Below are 15609 nucleotides of genomic sequence, written 5' to 3'. Positions count from 1 at the left end.
GAACATAAGTCGCTGTAAGGTTTAAAATAAGAGAGCTATAACAATATACGCATAATGAACTCGTGAGGTTCCTTTTGAGTGTCGCATACAGTTAAACTGCGATCGCTCGATAACGCTGGGGACCGAATTAAAGCATCGAGTAATCCGATGTTTCGAACGACCCAAGTTTCAAATTAAAGTCAGTTATGAAATGTCTTACAGGGTATTTTAAAAGTTTTAAGTCGTCTGTTTCGTCGTATACTAAATGTGAAGAGGTAAAAGATGTAAAAGAAAACACCAATAAATGTATAAATAGCAAAGTTTATTTTGAATATAGATATAATCCGTGGTCAAATATAGTTTGAAATTAAAATAATACATTTCCGGTTATCATATATAACATTGAATGTATTAAAACATGTTCTGTATGCACTAATTAAGTACGTTTTTGATTTAATTAACCATGCACATACATATTTTTCGAAAACATTTAAAATGTACGACACTTTAACCCCATTTTGTGATGTTGGAAGAGACCGGAACCTATCTGGTGATATAAATATTTGACTTTACCCCAAAAAGAATTATATTCGTCAAAAATACTTGCGTTAACTGGTTGCTCCTAATAATTTCGCTTACGATGCTGAGCAAATCTTTGTCGTGTTAGAACATGTAGGGTGCATTGACGGGTAATTTGAGAACCATATAGACTTGGTGTTTGTCTATCTAGTACAAAGTCCTACATATATGGTCGCTTGCTAAAGTCATACCTTAGAAATGAAATTAATCATTGAATATCATTTTCCTATTAAATTATCATAGTCCGCTCCTTTCAAGCTTTTCTTGTATACATTGATTTTTGTGTAACGAATTTTAGACTTGTAAAATCATCTATAATCGGGAAGATTTAAACTTTGATAGATTAAAAGCTGGCTCTTCAGTTCCCATAGGTATGGAACTCATTGTCGTTATTTTCCAATCGCTTTTTCCATGTGAAATAACAAGAAACTACAAGATCAATTCTAATATACAAATGAAAAAAACAGCTCGTAAATCGTTGAGTTGATATTCACCGGGGGAACAATACCGAAATCACAAATTGGTATTGTCAAACCTATGTTTGTAATACAGCCAAAGTATTACAGTAAATGAAAATAACTTGTGACAAGACATGATTGTTTGAATAAATCTCGATTCTTTCGATGTCTTCAAGGAAATACTAGCTAAAGCATACATGTGGTCGACGTAAATAGCATTTACGTAACGCATGTAAAGAAGAGCGTTACATCCTTCCAAAACGGACAATTAAGAAACAATGATATGTTGCTTAACTGGAAGTGAACGAGAAAGATTTTGTTAAGCAAATCAACCGAACCAATTGCTTTTTGCAATATTGTGTTTACTGTGATTGAACAAAACGTTCAAACTGTTATTAAAACATAAGTCTGGCTTAAGCATAAACCTGTTTGGCAAACAGTCCATTGCAGTATTTGAAAAGATCCACCGGAAGTAGGCAAGGGCCGCCCCATTTCACTGCTCCCCGTAATCAACATTATACTAAACTACTCGTTTATTTTTTCTATTTCAACAAATGCAATAACCTCTAAATCTGGTTTTGTACCGAAAACAACACAAATTAAAACACGACTTCATTTTTATTCCCTTAAAAAACCCGAAAATGGCTCAATCTTACCATTGCCCTTTTAAAAAAAGATAGACTTAACATTGTTAAATGGGCAAGACGATATTTTTATATGTACTTCGATTTCATAGATATGAACACGTTTTAATCACATTTAAAATAAAACGTAAATGTGAGGAAACATAATAGTTTTGACAAAGTTCTCACATTGAATTGCGTACGAAATCATTTTAATATGCGGCGCAAATCGATTGAAAATTTGTAAATGATTGAATGACATACCCAAACAAATAAATCAGTTTGAATCCATGACATAGACGAGGAAAGAGAAAGAAACGGTAATTATGAGAAATTAAATAAAGCCAGAATTTCATTAAATCATATCAACCGTGTGTCATTTAGTTTTGAAGAAGAGATTTATCATTTATACAAGTGCGTGTATTCAAAATGGCTGTCATATTAATAAAAGTTAAATTTCAATAGTTAATGCTTATTACTCGTTTTTTTACATTAAGAAAAGAAGAAGGAATCGCATTGATTAGTTATTCATATAGAATATTTTAATGATGAGATTGGTGACTCTAACATTTATTGGTAACTATATTTTAGATATTATGTTGTATTGTGCATTGTTTGGTTCTGTTCGTGTCTGGTAGGCATTGAACCTCAAAACGAGGTCATAGTAACGTATGTGCTCGTTGGGGTTTTCCCAGTTTTCATGGTAATTTTCCATTTGGTTTTCAATGTAACAATACAACTATGATTTTACACCAAACATTCCCGAAAACATCAAATCAATTGTTTCAATTGAAAGTCTTTGTTCATATAAAAACGAATCGATATAGCAACTCATTATGTGTAGATTGAAAGCCATCACTAATTTCAGGAGAAAATTAAACTGCATTTGTACAAAGTACTTTTAGCTTTAAAAGGGTTTGCTTTAAGAGATTTTCATTCGTATTGCATCGGTTTTGCTCATAATATGCCATTTTGCCAATTATTGTTCTTAATTAGAGTTTTTTAACCAAGGCAAATTAACCCTCTTTGATAACGCGTTTTTTTCACAGTAATGAATTATCATTTTTATTACGAAAGTCATTGTCATCATTATTTTATTTGTATATCAGCTAAGATAGTATTGTGCCTAACATAACGTTTATTTTGGAATTATTCCAATATCTGAAATTAGAAACCAATATGGTGAACCTGTTCATTGCGTGATCACTGATTTATATGAATGCGAGCAAACTAGGCATTATCCAGAGAACAAAATGAATCCGGTTCCCCGAAGATTTGTTCTTTGAATTGTTTGACAGGGGACATCTAGTTGTACATATTATTGATGTATGCGTTTAATACTCTTGAATATAAGCAATCTGCGCTATTCATTGGCAGAGCGCGGAATTTCAGACTTCCAGTTAGGTACCTATCAATATTTTATCAAACATAAATTCTGCCCTGTGGATATATTATTGAGGGAGTATGAGGTATAAAAAACATAACGAAATATTTTCATCACTAGAAATTTAATCGCATTGAACAGTTGTCTAGAAACGAAAAACTCATTCATCACTTGAAGACAATTTATGAACAGTTATTGGATGATGACATAAGCGCATGCTGCTTCAACAGATACTGGAGTCACACCTCGTTTTAAGTAGGAATGTCAACCATCGGCCAATGGATTGTGGTATTGAGAAACTGAGTGTGTGCATGCTCAGCGCTGGTATTGGAATAAATAGTACCAACAAGTTGGTGCATGGTGATGGACGACAAGGGAACGAAGGGAATACACTAGGATAAACTACTGAAAGTGTATTATGCAGATAACGAGACAAATCAGAATTATAATTCAGTATATATAAAACTTACGTAATAGTATTTGAAGTGTTAGACAATTAAAATTTAATTTTAATTGAAATACATCTGTTGTGTTAGAAGATGGAATATATAGTTAGATTTGGATTACATTCAACTATTTGGAGTTACTTTCTACTTTGTTTGCTCATTGGGTTTTCTGACCAATCTGTCGCTGAAATTAAGAAATGTAAGTACCACAGCCTAGTTTTCCAATGCTTAAAAACGTCATCATACATTAATATTGTTTTTACTAAAGAGAAGAGAGAGAGTTTTTGTATTGTCCACTTTCTCTCAAGACATTTGTCAACTAAATTTTAAAAATAATGTAATTTTACGTTTTAATTAAACATTAATTTTGCTTAAAATGGTATTTTGACTGAGACCTTTTTTTCGTAAACCGAGTCTAACAATAGTAAAGAAAAAACTTCTAAAACAAAATGAAAAGGCTTTACATACTTTTTAAATTGCTTTTATTATTATTATTATTATTATTATTATTATTATTATTATTATTATTATTATTATTATTATTATTGTTTTATACACATCAGTCTTTAATGGCAACAACTGTTTCATTATGATATTTTAAAATATGTTAATAACTTAGTGTGCTACAGTCATTGAGAGTTTCATTTCAATTCTAGTTCTTACCAAGTAGCTGGTGATAAATGCAAAATGTGTTTAATATGAAGAGTGAACTTTATTAATTGCATTGCGTTTAATCTTGAAGATGGATTGGTTGCTTAGTTATATTTGATTGCTTATCTTTGCTACGCAGTTTTCTGCGTATTTTTTGTCCTTTTCCACTGGTCAAATCCTGGTACCATGAAATAAGATTTTTAATGAAAAACATTCAATATATTTTGCAATACACATCATATGTTTTGGCCAGTTGGCTTATCTCTGTTATACTGCCTCCATGACGGTTAGTGCACATTTGTTTAAGATAGTGATTATTTGAATGAGCCCATTTACAGATTTAAAAAACAAATCACTGCTTTTCTCTTTTTCTTTTTATGTAATTTATCCTGTCACTTGCATACATATCGATTCAATAACAAGGTGCCGTGTAAATTTAAGTTTATAAGGATAGTAGACCACGTGATGTTTATCTAAAGTCAGGTGGTCATGTGACCGCGAAAACGAACTTCTTTTCTATATTCTGCAAAGTCAGAGGAACAGCCCAAATACTATTTCAATATCTTATCAATGGACCACCAACAACCGCCCTCAATAATCACTTGCCCATAAAGTCCCATCATTATGCAGAATAATGACACTGGCTAAACAATCGACCTGAAAATCTACATGTGATGTGAAAATCTTACCCATCCCGCAAATGCTGGAAACTGTGAAACAGCATTCAACGATACTCAAACTATCAACATGAACTAAATCTATTTAATATGTGGTGATTGTTTGTAAACACTCGTGATCTTGAATCTTGACCTGTGTACTGTACTCTGTGACTTGCGGAATAATTTGTTATATTAGCAGATAATGTTTGGAGACTGATCCATGCTTACGCACGTTTAAAAAAATGCTTAGAATTGATATTGACGTATTAATGTGCAATGAATTTGAATATAAACGTATTGAAAAAAGTTGAACCGTTTTGAGAACTATTTCGTTGGCGATTTAAAAATGGATACCGAGTGTGCTAATTAACAGAAACAAATGACGTCATAAAGGCGTCTCAGAAATTCAACTATCCTAATAATATAATTATAGTAAGCTGAGCTATTTCGAGCGCCTCGAAATTAAGATATGGTCCTTTTCTTATCCTTTATTATCTGGAATCTCCCTAGAAGCACTACGTGGCATTTTATCGAGGCATAGTGATTTTTGTTTGCTCATTGGGTTTTCTGACCAATCTGTCGCTGAAATTAAGAAATGTAAGTACCACAGCCTAGTTTTCCAATGCTTAAAAACGTCATCATACATTAATATTGTTTTTACTAAAGAGAAGAGAGAGAGTTTTTGTATTGTCCACTTTCTCTCAAGACATTTGTCAACTAAATTTTAAAAATAATGTAATTTTACGTTTTAATTAAACATTTATTTTGCTTAAAATGGTATTTTGACTGAGACCTTTTTTTCGTAAACCGAGTCTAACAATAGTAAAGAAATAACTTCTAAAACAAAATGAAAAGGCTTTACATACTTTTTAAATTGCTTTTATTATTATTATTATTATTATTATTATTATTATTATTATTATTAGTTTTGATTTTATTTATATCTTTTTATTATTTATTATTATTATTATAAGTATTATTATTATTATTATTATTATTATTATTATTATTATTATTATTATATTATTATTATTATTATTATTATTATTGCTATATTTTTAATCAATTCAAACTATGATATAACTACACATCAGTCTTTAATGGCAACAACTGTTTCATTATGATATTTTAAAATATGTTAATAACTTAGTGTGCTACAGTCATTGAGAGTTTCATTTCAATTCCAGTTCTTACCAAGTAGCTGGTGATAAATGTAAAATGTGTTTAATATGAAGAGTGAACTTTATTAATTGCATTGCGTTTAATCTTGAAGATTGATTGGTTGCTTAGTTATATTTGATTGCTTATCTTTGCTACGCAGTTTTCTGCGTATTTTTTGTCCTTTTCCACTGGTCAAATCCTGGTACCATGAAATAAGATTTTTAATGAAAAACATTCAATATATTTTGCAATACACATCATATGTTTTGGCCAGTTGGCTTATCTCTGTTATACTGCCTCCATGACGGTTAGTGCACATTTGTTTAAGATAGTGATTATTTGAATGAGCCCATTTACAGATTTAAAAAACAAATCACTGCTTTTCTCTTTTTCTTTTTATGTAATTTATCCTGTCACTTGCATACATATCGATTCAATAACAAGGTGCCGTGTAAATTTTAGTTTATAAGGATAGTAGACCACGTGATGTTTATCTAAAGTCAGGTGGTCATGTGACCGCGAAAACGAACTTCTTTTCTATATTCTGCAAAGTCAGAGGAACAGCCCAAATACTATTTCAATATCTTATCAATGGACCACCAACAACCGCCCTCAATAATCACTTGCCCATAAAGTCCCATCATTATGCAGAATTACGACACTGGCAAAACAATCGACCTGAAAATCTACATGTGAGGTGAAAATCTTACCCATCCCGCAAATGCTGGAAACTGTGAAACAGCATTCAACGATACTCGTACTATCAACATGAACTAAATCCATTTAATATGTGGCGATTGTTTGTAAACACTCGTGATCTTGAATCTTGACCTGTATACTGTACTCTGTGACTTGCGGAATAATTTGTTACATTAGCAAATAATGTTTGGAGACTGATCCATGCTTACGCACGTTTAAAAAATGCTTAGAATTGATATTGACGTATTAATGTGCAATGAATTTGAATATAAACGTATTGAAAAAAGTTGAACCGTTTCGAGAACTATTTCGTTGGCGATTTAAAAATGGATACCGAGTGTGATGACGTATACAGTGAAAAACAGTTGCCCCCCCCCCCTTACTTTTAAAGATACTTAATAATCTTAAGGTTATTAAAGTGTTTAATTAAACAAAGTAACAGGATAAATAGAATACAAGGTTAGTGCCGTGGATGGAGAAAATTTATCTGGCTTGGCTGCTGATTTTATCGGGTTCGCCTTCGGCTCACCCGATAAATTCCCCCGCCTTTCCAGATAAACTTCCTCCATTCACGGTACTAACCTAGTATTCCCTATATATCTGCCTTGTTGCACTTGTCTGAAAACGTATTGTTTGATATGTGAGGGATCTTGTAAAGTCCTTGTTTTACTGATGTCTTAGGCATTATCGTGCCTACGCATTTGACCTGTAAGTTAACATTTATGCCGTGAGGTTGTTTTTTGTAAACATGTTACGAACAACTATATCATTTTTGTTATGAATTAATTTTGACCATCTTACAGACACGCTGTGTAACGAGAAGGTTGATATGGAGGCGCAGGGCATCCAACAAGGGGAGCTGGAGCTTGCCATCCACACAAACACCGGAAGTGACTCCCGCGTGTCTTGCGACTTCACTGTGACTGCCGGAAACGGCCGACACGTCATGTTCTATTTCACAGACCTCTTCCTTGGCTCCCAAAACTTTACTGAGCGCGTGGACCGCGCGTGCATAGAGCCACGTGACATCAATGGAAATTACGAAACATTTTTGACAGGTAAAGAGATGTCAACGAAACAGGAGACATAAACACAGAGACGTTACATATATAATTTCTTGGTGACACATATAAAGTACAGAAAAAATGTCTTAAAACAGCGCACATTCAGTCTTCATAAAGTTGTGTTTTGCAGCTGAATTTTCTGAGAGATTTCATAGATCGATAGATAAACCATTAACTGCCAAATTAATCAAAATCGCATTTGGTCGTCATGAACGGGTCGTGTTTCATTAATGGAATACTTTAACAGGGCAGAAAATGGACGTTAAAAATGCGCACTTATTTCCGAGGCATTCTATAACAACCGCAATAAAGTGAGCTAAATTTACTATTTTATTCCAATCTTTAAGATTATTATAATATAGCTTGAAAACTTGACATTTGGGTATTACGACATTAAATTGTTTGATTTCACAAGAGTCAATAACGGTGCTATTTTTTATGTACTAAAATTGTTCTAATTTTATTTTTCGTTCCTTTTATGCAATTTCTGATATAAGTCGATTTACGTTTATCAAGGTCTTCGAACGTAGTCTCTATCACATCTAAAAAAAAGGTTCTCTAATCAGGAATATTTTCACTTGATAAATGAAAAGCTTTCGCCTCAGTTCTAAAAAAATATGGAATATATTGCCGTCATTTTTATGGCTTTTACTATCTAAAATAACATGAGACTACCTTATCATTTTTATTTAACAAATGTACCTGAGTGTTTAAAGGAAAGGCTTGGAAGCCTTAAGTTGAAACTCTCTTTTAATTGCTGGTAAGTATATTGGCACCTGAGAATTATTAATAGGATTAAAGAGACAATAGTTCAAAGCCAAATTCTGGATAATGGAATTGGTATTAAGATAATAATCTTATTTGTTCCTTCTTAGACCCAATACATGTACGCATCTTCAATTTGTACTTCATTGCACATAAACCAGTTGACATTATTGTTATACTGGCAGGAGTCGTTGCTTTTATTTCCATCCTCATTTCAATGTCATATCCATTTTGCCAATTAGTAACTGTGGATTATTTCATTGTGTTCTGTAATTTAATTTTATATTGAAACTTTTTAATTTGTTGAATAGTTTAACTTCCTTACAATTAAATGTACTTTTAAAATAATGTTAAGCTCAAAAACATTTTCATTTCTCTGATAATATTAAGAAACAAAATACAAATTTTTCGCGTGTTTGAATATACTCTTTAAATAAGTTCAAAATCACTATGCCTCGATAAAATGCCACGTAGTGCTTCTAGGGAGATTCCAGATAATAAAGGATAAGAAAAGGACCATATCTTAATTTCGAGGCGCTCGAAATAGCTCAGCTTATTATAATTATATTATTAGGATAGTTGAATTTCTGAGACGCCTTTATGACGTCATTTGTTTCTGTTAATTAAGTACAAGCATAACCTTTGTTTACTCAGTGTTGTTAACATGACTCGAGGAATGTAAAAAAGGCTCCAACCAATTTTTTGAATGCACCGATATTTAAATGAGGAATTCAAAGCTGTCCTGTTGCGACTTCTTTTTTCTTCTTGTATTTATTGTCGTAATAAACGTATACACTATCCGCATCAAATAAAATTTCAAGAGAATTTTATTTGAATCGATAAAAATGTAATAGTGTGTCAGACTGTTTTTTTTTTATTTAATTGATATTGGTCATACGCCTGACATTTACAATATTTACAAATCGCTCAGTTTCCCCGACTAGCAATTAGGGACTACGAAACTGGAAATAAAATAACTGAGGCCAAATTAGAAACATTGCTGATTGATCATTTCAGGCATGCGCCCATACATTTGTTCCCGGACGCAAGTGGAGATAGGCAGTAAAGTGTATGCCACAACAGGAAACGCCTTGTCGTTAAGATTTTATCGTAACCGAGGTTACGGCATTCGCGTCTACGTGAAACTGGTATTCACAGCATTCAGACTCGGTTGGTGTTATTATTTTTCTGTCCGATGATTTCTTTTATTTGTCTTTGCTTTTATACAAAATCTTACCCATGGCTGTTGTTAAAATACAAACAATACCATTCTGCGGATGTTAGTATTCGATCATATAGGTTAGGTGTATACTTTCAATGGTGTATTCATTATTTACCCTTTATTCAAAGGTGCAGTTTCCTGCCTTTAATTGAGACTGCTATTTATAATGTGCATCTTGAACATTGCCAATACAAATGTATACATTATGTTAACACAGTATGTAATATTCGATATACTTAAATAAGACTTTTAAAAATAAAATGATGAACAAATGTTCAAGTCATGTTTTATACAGCTCTTTCAAACAAAGAAACGGAAACATCTAAAACAGGTATTGACGCTAGCGATCCCTATTCAAACACTTTAGCAAATAGCAAATTCATACTGTCGTTATAAATCTTGGTCCACGTTTGTGCACACAGTAGAGAACTATAAGAGTTTTAATACACTTCATGTTGGGATTGGATAAGACCATCTGCTCAAATTCTTATTTTACATAATAAATATTATTTATTTCCGATGTCACAATGAATAAAATACTGGAAAAATTCAAGAGTTGCAGTAAACTACATGCTTAGCGAATTCAATGCCTGCCATGAATGAGGTAAATAAAATAACTTTGGCGATGGATTTTGGATGATAAAAAGATCAGATTATTCACAATGTTTCCATTAATTTTAAGTTCTCAAAGAAAAATTGCACCAACCTCACACGGTTTGGCGCTCCGATATGTATTTTCTTTGTTGTTATTGCCGGTGTATGCCACGGTAGTACGTACCCCATATATCGTTCTGACATGTTATGTGTGTTTGAGAATGAAGCCACTTTTACAAAGGGGCTTTTTGTTAGCGTTTTATTCAAATCAATTTCTATCCACAGCAATAGGTGGTATTTTTAATACGTGTGGAACAATCTTAAATACTGATCCGTACACAAATGTTTAAATCCTGTTGTAAGAAGCTGTTGAATAGTTGAATCGTTAATGGTGATATATTTCTGGGTTGAACAAGACGTTGTAGGTCGATTGGATTGGAGTATTTGGGTGTAATATTGCAGGATTCTAGTTTCTTAATAATTTAACTTTTGATGCGCATATACTACCCAATCAACGAAAACCGCCGATGGCTTTGTACTTTAATTCATAAAAGGAAAACCTAGGCAACACAACAATCCTGGTTTATTGCTTTGTTGTCTTGAAACATGTACTTCGTAGGCTGGGAGGTCCTGTTTTATCTTCATTACTTAAAAATATTATTACTGTTTTTTTTCTTCAAGAGTTATAAGAATTTTTTATTTGCATCTTCAAGACAAACAAACCTTATCAAGTTATCCTTATTGTAGATAATATACATAATCAAATGAAAGCACCATGTCTACTCCTCTTAGCTACACTTAAAAGAGTATAATTATTTCATTTTTTTCACAATGTCAATTGGTTCCAATGTTTATTCTGTAGCGCAAGTTTTTTCCTTAAATTCTGTCATGGTTGGTTTAGAATATTAAAGCACACACAAACAATTTAAACAAACACTTGTATTATACAACTCTCTGCAATACTGACAAGAAATGGAATTCAGCTTAGAAGCCTACACTTGATAATTTACATGCAACCATGACGCCGAAATAGGGCCCTCTTGTTAATGACATGTTTCTCTATATACAATTCACCCCCTGCCTTGTATTTGCACAAGAAGTCATCTAGCGTTGTCTGAGCATATGATTTATGGCAATAGTAATGAATACTCTGATTAATTGAAATACCCTGGCCCCAGTATGTGATTTTGTCTGTGTACTGATGTGACTGTTGGGACGTCAAATAGTTAGCAACAGATAATGTTCGCATCCCCAATGAACGACAATTCTGGAATAAGCTGAATATAGAAATTAACTGTTGCCAGTTGGGAACAGATATGTATTTGACAATGTAATAAAGTCATGATAATATATAACGATGTCGCTTTGAGAGGAAATAATTGTGACTTATGATATCAATTTGTCTTACCAAGTTCAGCCAAAATATTTTACTGGGACATTTATTTGTGATGTTCGTTTGTTCAACGGGATAGTTTGCGAAAGTCTGCGTTACATCATTAAACACGTTTAATGGCACGAAGTCTTGACTAAGGTGCTCCGTTTACTCTCATGAAATTCCAAAAACATGAAACAATAAGATATTTCAAATGTTTAAAGGGTCATGTTCAGTCTCGCGTTTGTGATTTTTTATAGTTATTTAGAGATGAATACACTGTTGACCATGGCTTTGGTTGGTAATTGCCAAATTAGGAAGAATAATTGCCCGAGAGCAAGTATTCTTCCCACTTCAGCAATTATCAACCAAAATGCTTGAACCGAATTTGCAAAATAAACTTTGAAACTATCTAGGGTTTGCTTAGCAGAGAGGTCTAAAAGTAAAACAATAAGAAACAAATAATAAGTTTTGAATGACGACAGCTTTTGAAAAGTAACGTATAATTGGATATTTAAATGCATACATTTTCTACGTGTTTTCGCGAGACGTGAATAATTTCCATTCTTCCATTAATGATTATCTCATTATTTCTTGTTTATGTCGGATGATTAAGTTATTCATTTCATTATGTGAGTACAAGTAGGGACGATTAAGTCTAGGAATTGTTTCATAAGAGTCTCTGTGTGAATGACCCTAGACATTTGGATGGATTAATTTACATTTTTCAGCATAATAAGTAAAATAAAACACTTCCTTTCACTGCTTTATGTGAATATGTAACATGTATAATACGATAGCACACGTTACTGCAACATGGTATGTCTTTAACTGTTAAAACTAATTTCACTTTTTCTTTCATCGATAGTTTTGTTGAATCCCCTTCAAAGTTTCGCTAGTGTCATTTTTGCCTACTAGTCGACCTTTTTTGTTCCTTCTCAGTGTTGTACGTGCTCGTATTCGTCGGACAATTATGCAATAATCGCACTCATATATTACTATAGTAAAGTGTACTATATATATTACCATGTGTGTTATTTTATATGAAAAATGATGTATTGCTGATTAAAATTAAAAAGCGTATATAAATCGAGCAACAATACCAATTAATTAGTATTCCATTCTGTTGCGGCTGTGCACAAGGTCAATTGGTTCCTATGTTTATTCTGTAACGCAATATTAAGTTCTTTCTTTAAATTCTGTCATGGTTGGTTTAGAATTGTTATCAAAGGGAAAAGGGAAAAATAAAATCATTAGATCTACATGTCATGAATAACTTCGTTTCATATCGACATTATTTAATTAAGTTAAAAACGAAATCAAAAAGCACATTTTAATCGACAAGTCTAAAGACTCAATCTTTCAACAAAGAATAATTTATTTTTGCAGTTTTCTGCTCAGTATTCTGTTTTACCTATTTAACTTATTTATCAATCATTTGAAAGCTGTTGTTTGGTTTTTGTTTTATTTTATTTAAGGAAATCAACGACCCATTCTTACTCAATCAATTGTAAGATGTTCATATATTTTCAACTTAAGAAAATCAACGACTCATTTCAACATTTCAGGATCCTGTCGTACAACTGAGCGGAAGTGCAACAACGAGCGGTGCATTGCGCATGACATCGTGTGCAATGACCGGAACCCGTGCGGGGACCACTCAGACTGTCCCACGGGCCTTGAACACCTATCCAGCTGGGCTATGAGCGGCATTGTAATCCTGGCTCTTCTTTGTGGCGGCATCGTCATCATCATGGCAACCGCGTGTCTCCAGCGAGCTGGCAACAAGAACTATGATTTGGTAACCCTCGTTTTCCTTAGTTTATCATATGAGATAGTTGTCAATCATTATGTTCAAAATTGACTTAATGTTCTGCGTCATTGTGCAGATAGGTTTCCACAAAAGTATGTCTTTAAAATAACAAATGTTTAATTAAGCATACACATACATATATCTATAGCTTTCTAGTTAAAACAGTTATTAAATGTTTTAAGAAATCATTAACATGGAAACGTTCTACGCAGTACTTAACTCACAAATGTATATTTCGATGCTTTTCTGTTTTATCATTTTTATATGTGTAACCCGCAATTGTATTTTATATTATACGTGTATTTCCTCATCACTTTGCTTATTTGCCCTGCCGGGTAGGCAGTTTATGAAAATTGAGCCGGATGCTATACATACTATCAAATGATGGTAGTTCTGAAAATATTTAGCTTTGTTCCGTAGATGTACATCAGTTTCTTGTTTTTCCTTTCTATGTTTCATAAACTGAAAATGTACATGTCTTCTTGGTGGCCTTGAGAAACGGTGTGATACTGATACGTGATATATATATATATAGATTCACCTGAATACGGATACTCCTATGTTTTGAAACTATATTGATTTGCTCTCAAGCATATTTAAGGTAGCGTTTTCAATAATTAATGGGTTCAGTGAAAACGATCGTGGTTTTTACAGGATAAATCACGTTCAAACAGATGGCTGGGAAATTGTTTGTTTATTCGTCAGCCATGACTTTATGATACATGTTATCGATATTCCCAAGCGGCAAATTAATCAGTTAGTATGTGAATGTAACGGGTTAGGATATATTTGCCAAGAGATTCTTTAAACGATGTGATTTGGAAATAATGTGTTAATATATGTCACTTCCACGTTGTTAATACTTTTATATTTTTAACGATCTTTGAAAGATAGAAGTGCTTAAATTGAAGGCTCACACCGAAGGAGTTCTTGGATTTTCTGTACAACCTTAATATATGCACATATTTAGTGGCTGAATTAATTTGTTGACCAAAAAGAATCGGCTTAATTTTCATTCCCTTCATTTTTCATCTCTTAAAACGCTATGGTTCATGCGAAACAATGTTATATAAAGCATTCATCATGTGCTAAGAAATGAAACCTAGTATTTCAAGTTATGTTTATTTGTTATGCCCTCTTATATATTTCTGTCACTGTACATTCTTAAATTTCTTACGTAGAAGAAATATTCAAATGTTGTATTTTTCTACAGGACGACGTCACAATTCCTGCAAACGGAATGGTACATCACGAATGCCCGCACGTTGAAATGAACGAAGTCCCAAACATCGATAAAAATCCCCACACCAACTATGACAGGGGCTCAAAACGACAATCTTTCAATGAAAGTAATAATAAACTGCCCGGGTCTACAGAGGAGGGTGAAGATGAAGACCTTTTAAGAGCGGAATCTGACTCACAGTGTAGAAGTGATCGCGAAAAGCTCATACAAACTCTAAACAACAGTACGTTAGCGGTTGACAAAGCCGGTATGTTGAAGGATGATCAATTTAAATCGAAGAAGCCAACGCATGTTGTTACAGTCAAAACGTACTCAAATGGATCGGGAACATCTAGGTCAATGATAAATAATAGAGGTGGAGTGACAACATTTACTGGAGCCGCGCAAAGTGATACACGAGTCGACTTCAACAGCAATTCAAATGCGACAAGACCCCACTCAAGTGGCCTTTATTTCTCCGAACATTCTTTAGTGTTCTCGGATAGTGATAGTGGTAACGAGGATGAGAACAGACTTCAAAGAGTGCACGATTTCTCAAGACAGTCTTTGAAAACAAAATACGTGCGTCCTTTTGATGATCACATATCTGATGTTAAAGCAATTAAATTGAACACAAGTAGTGAAATGCTAGCGATGATCCAACCGCCTCCACCTCCGTATGGTGTTTAGAAAAATCAAAGTGCTTTTGACAAACACAATCACAACAATAATATGTCCATTTCAACACACTAATTGCTGCCCTGTTGCCGTTATCATTCATGGTGGTTCTTTAATTGTAAGATTTCCAGACAGTTTCGTTTCTATGAAAACAAGTGTTATCATTATTGTTCGTATTATTTGTGACTGACGTTTACATGTATATACGAAAACATATACTAGAAAATATAATTTAGTAAT

General features: G+C 33.1%; 1 protein-coding gene across 1 annotated transcript; it reads left to right on the top strand.

Moving 5' to 3' along the window:
* The first annotated feature begins 3586 nt into the window (after positions 1 to 3586).
* Positions 3587 to 15381, top strand: LOC128244275 (uncharacterized). The gene is made up of 5 exons (XM_052962292.1): positions 3587 to 3668; positions 7443 to 7697; positions 9486 to 9638; positions 13225 to 13457; positions 14683 to 15381. The coding sequence occupies exons 2-5, from the start codon at positions 7469 to 7471 to the stop codon at positions 15379 to 15381; spliced, it is 1314 nt and encodes a 437-aa protein (XP_052818252.1). The 5' UTR covers positions 3587 to 3668; positions 7443 to 7468.
* The last annotated feature ends 228 nt before the right edge of the window (positions 15382 to 15609 follow it).

Source organism: Mya arenaria, chromosome 8 (assembly GCF_026914265.1).
Source record: "Mya arenaria isolate MELC-2E11 chromosome 8, ASM2691426v1".
Classification (NCBI taxonomy): Eukaryota; Metazoa; Mollusca; class Bivalvia; order Myida; family Myidae; genus Mya; species Mya arenaria.
The sequence above is the reverse complement of the archived record's forward strand: the minus strand, read 5'-3'. Positions and strand labels throughout refer to the sequence as shown.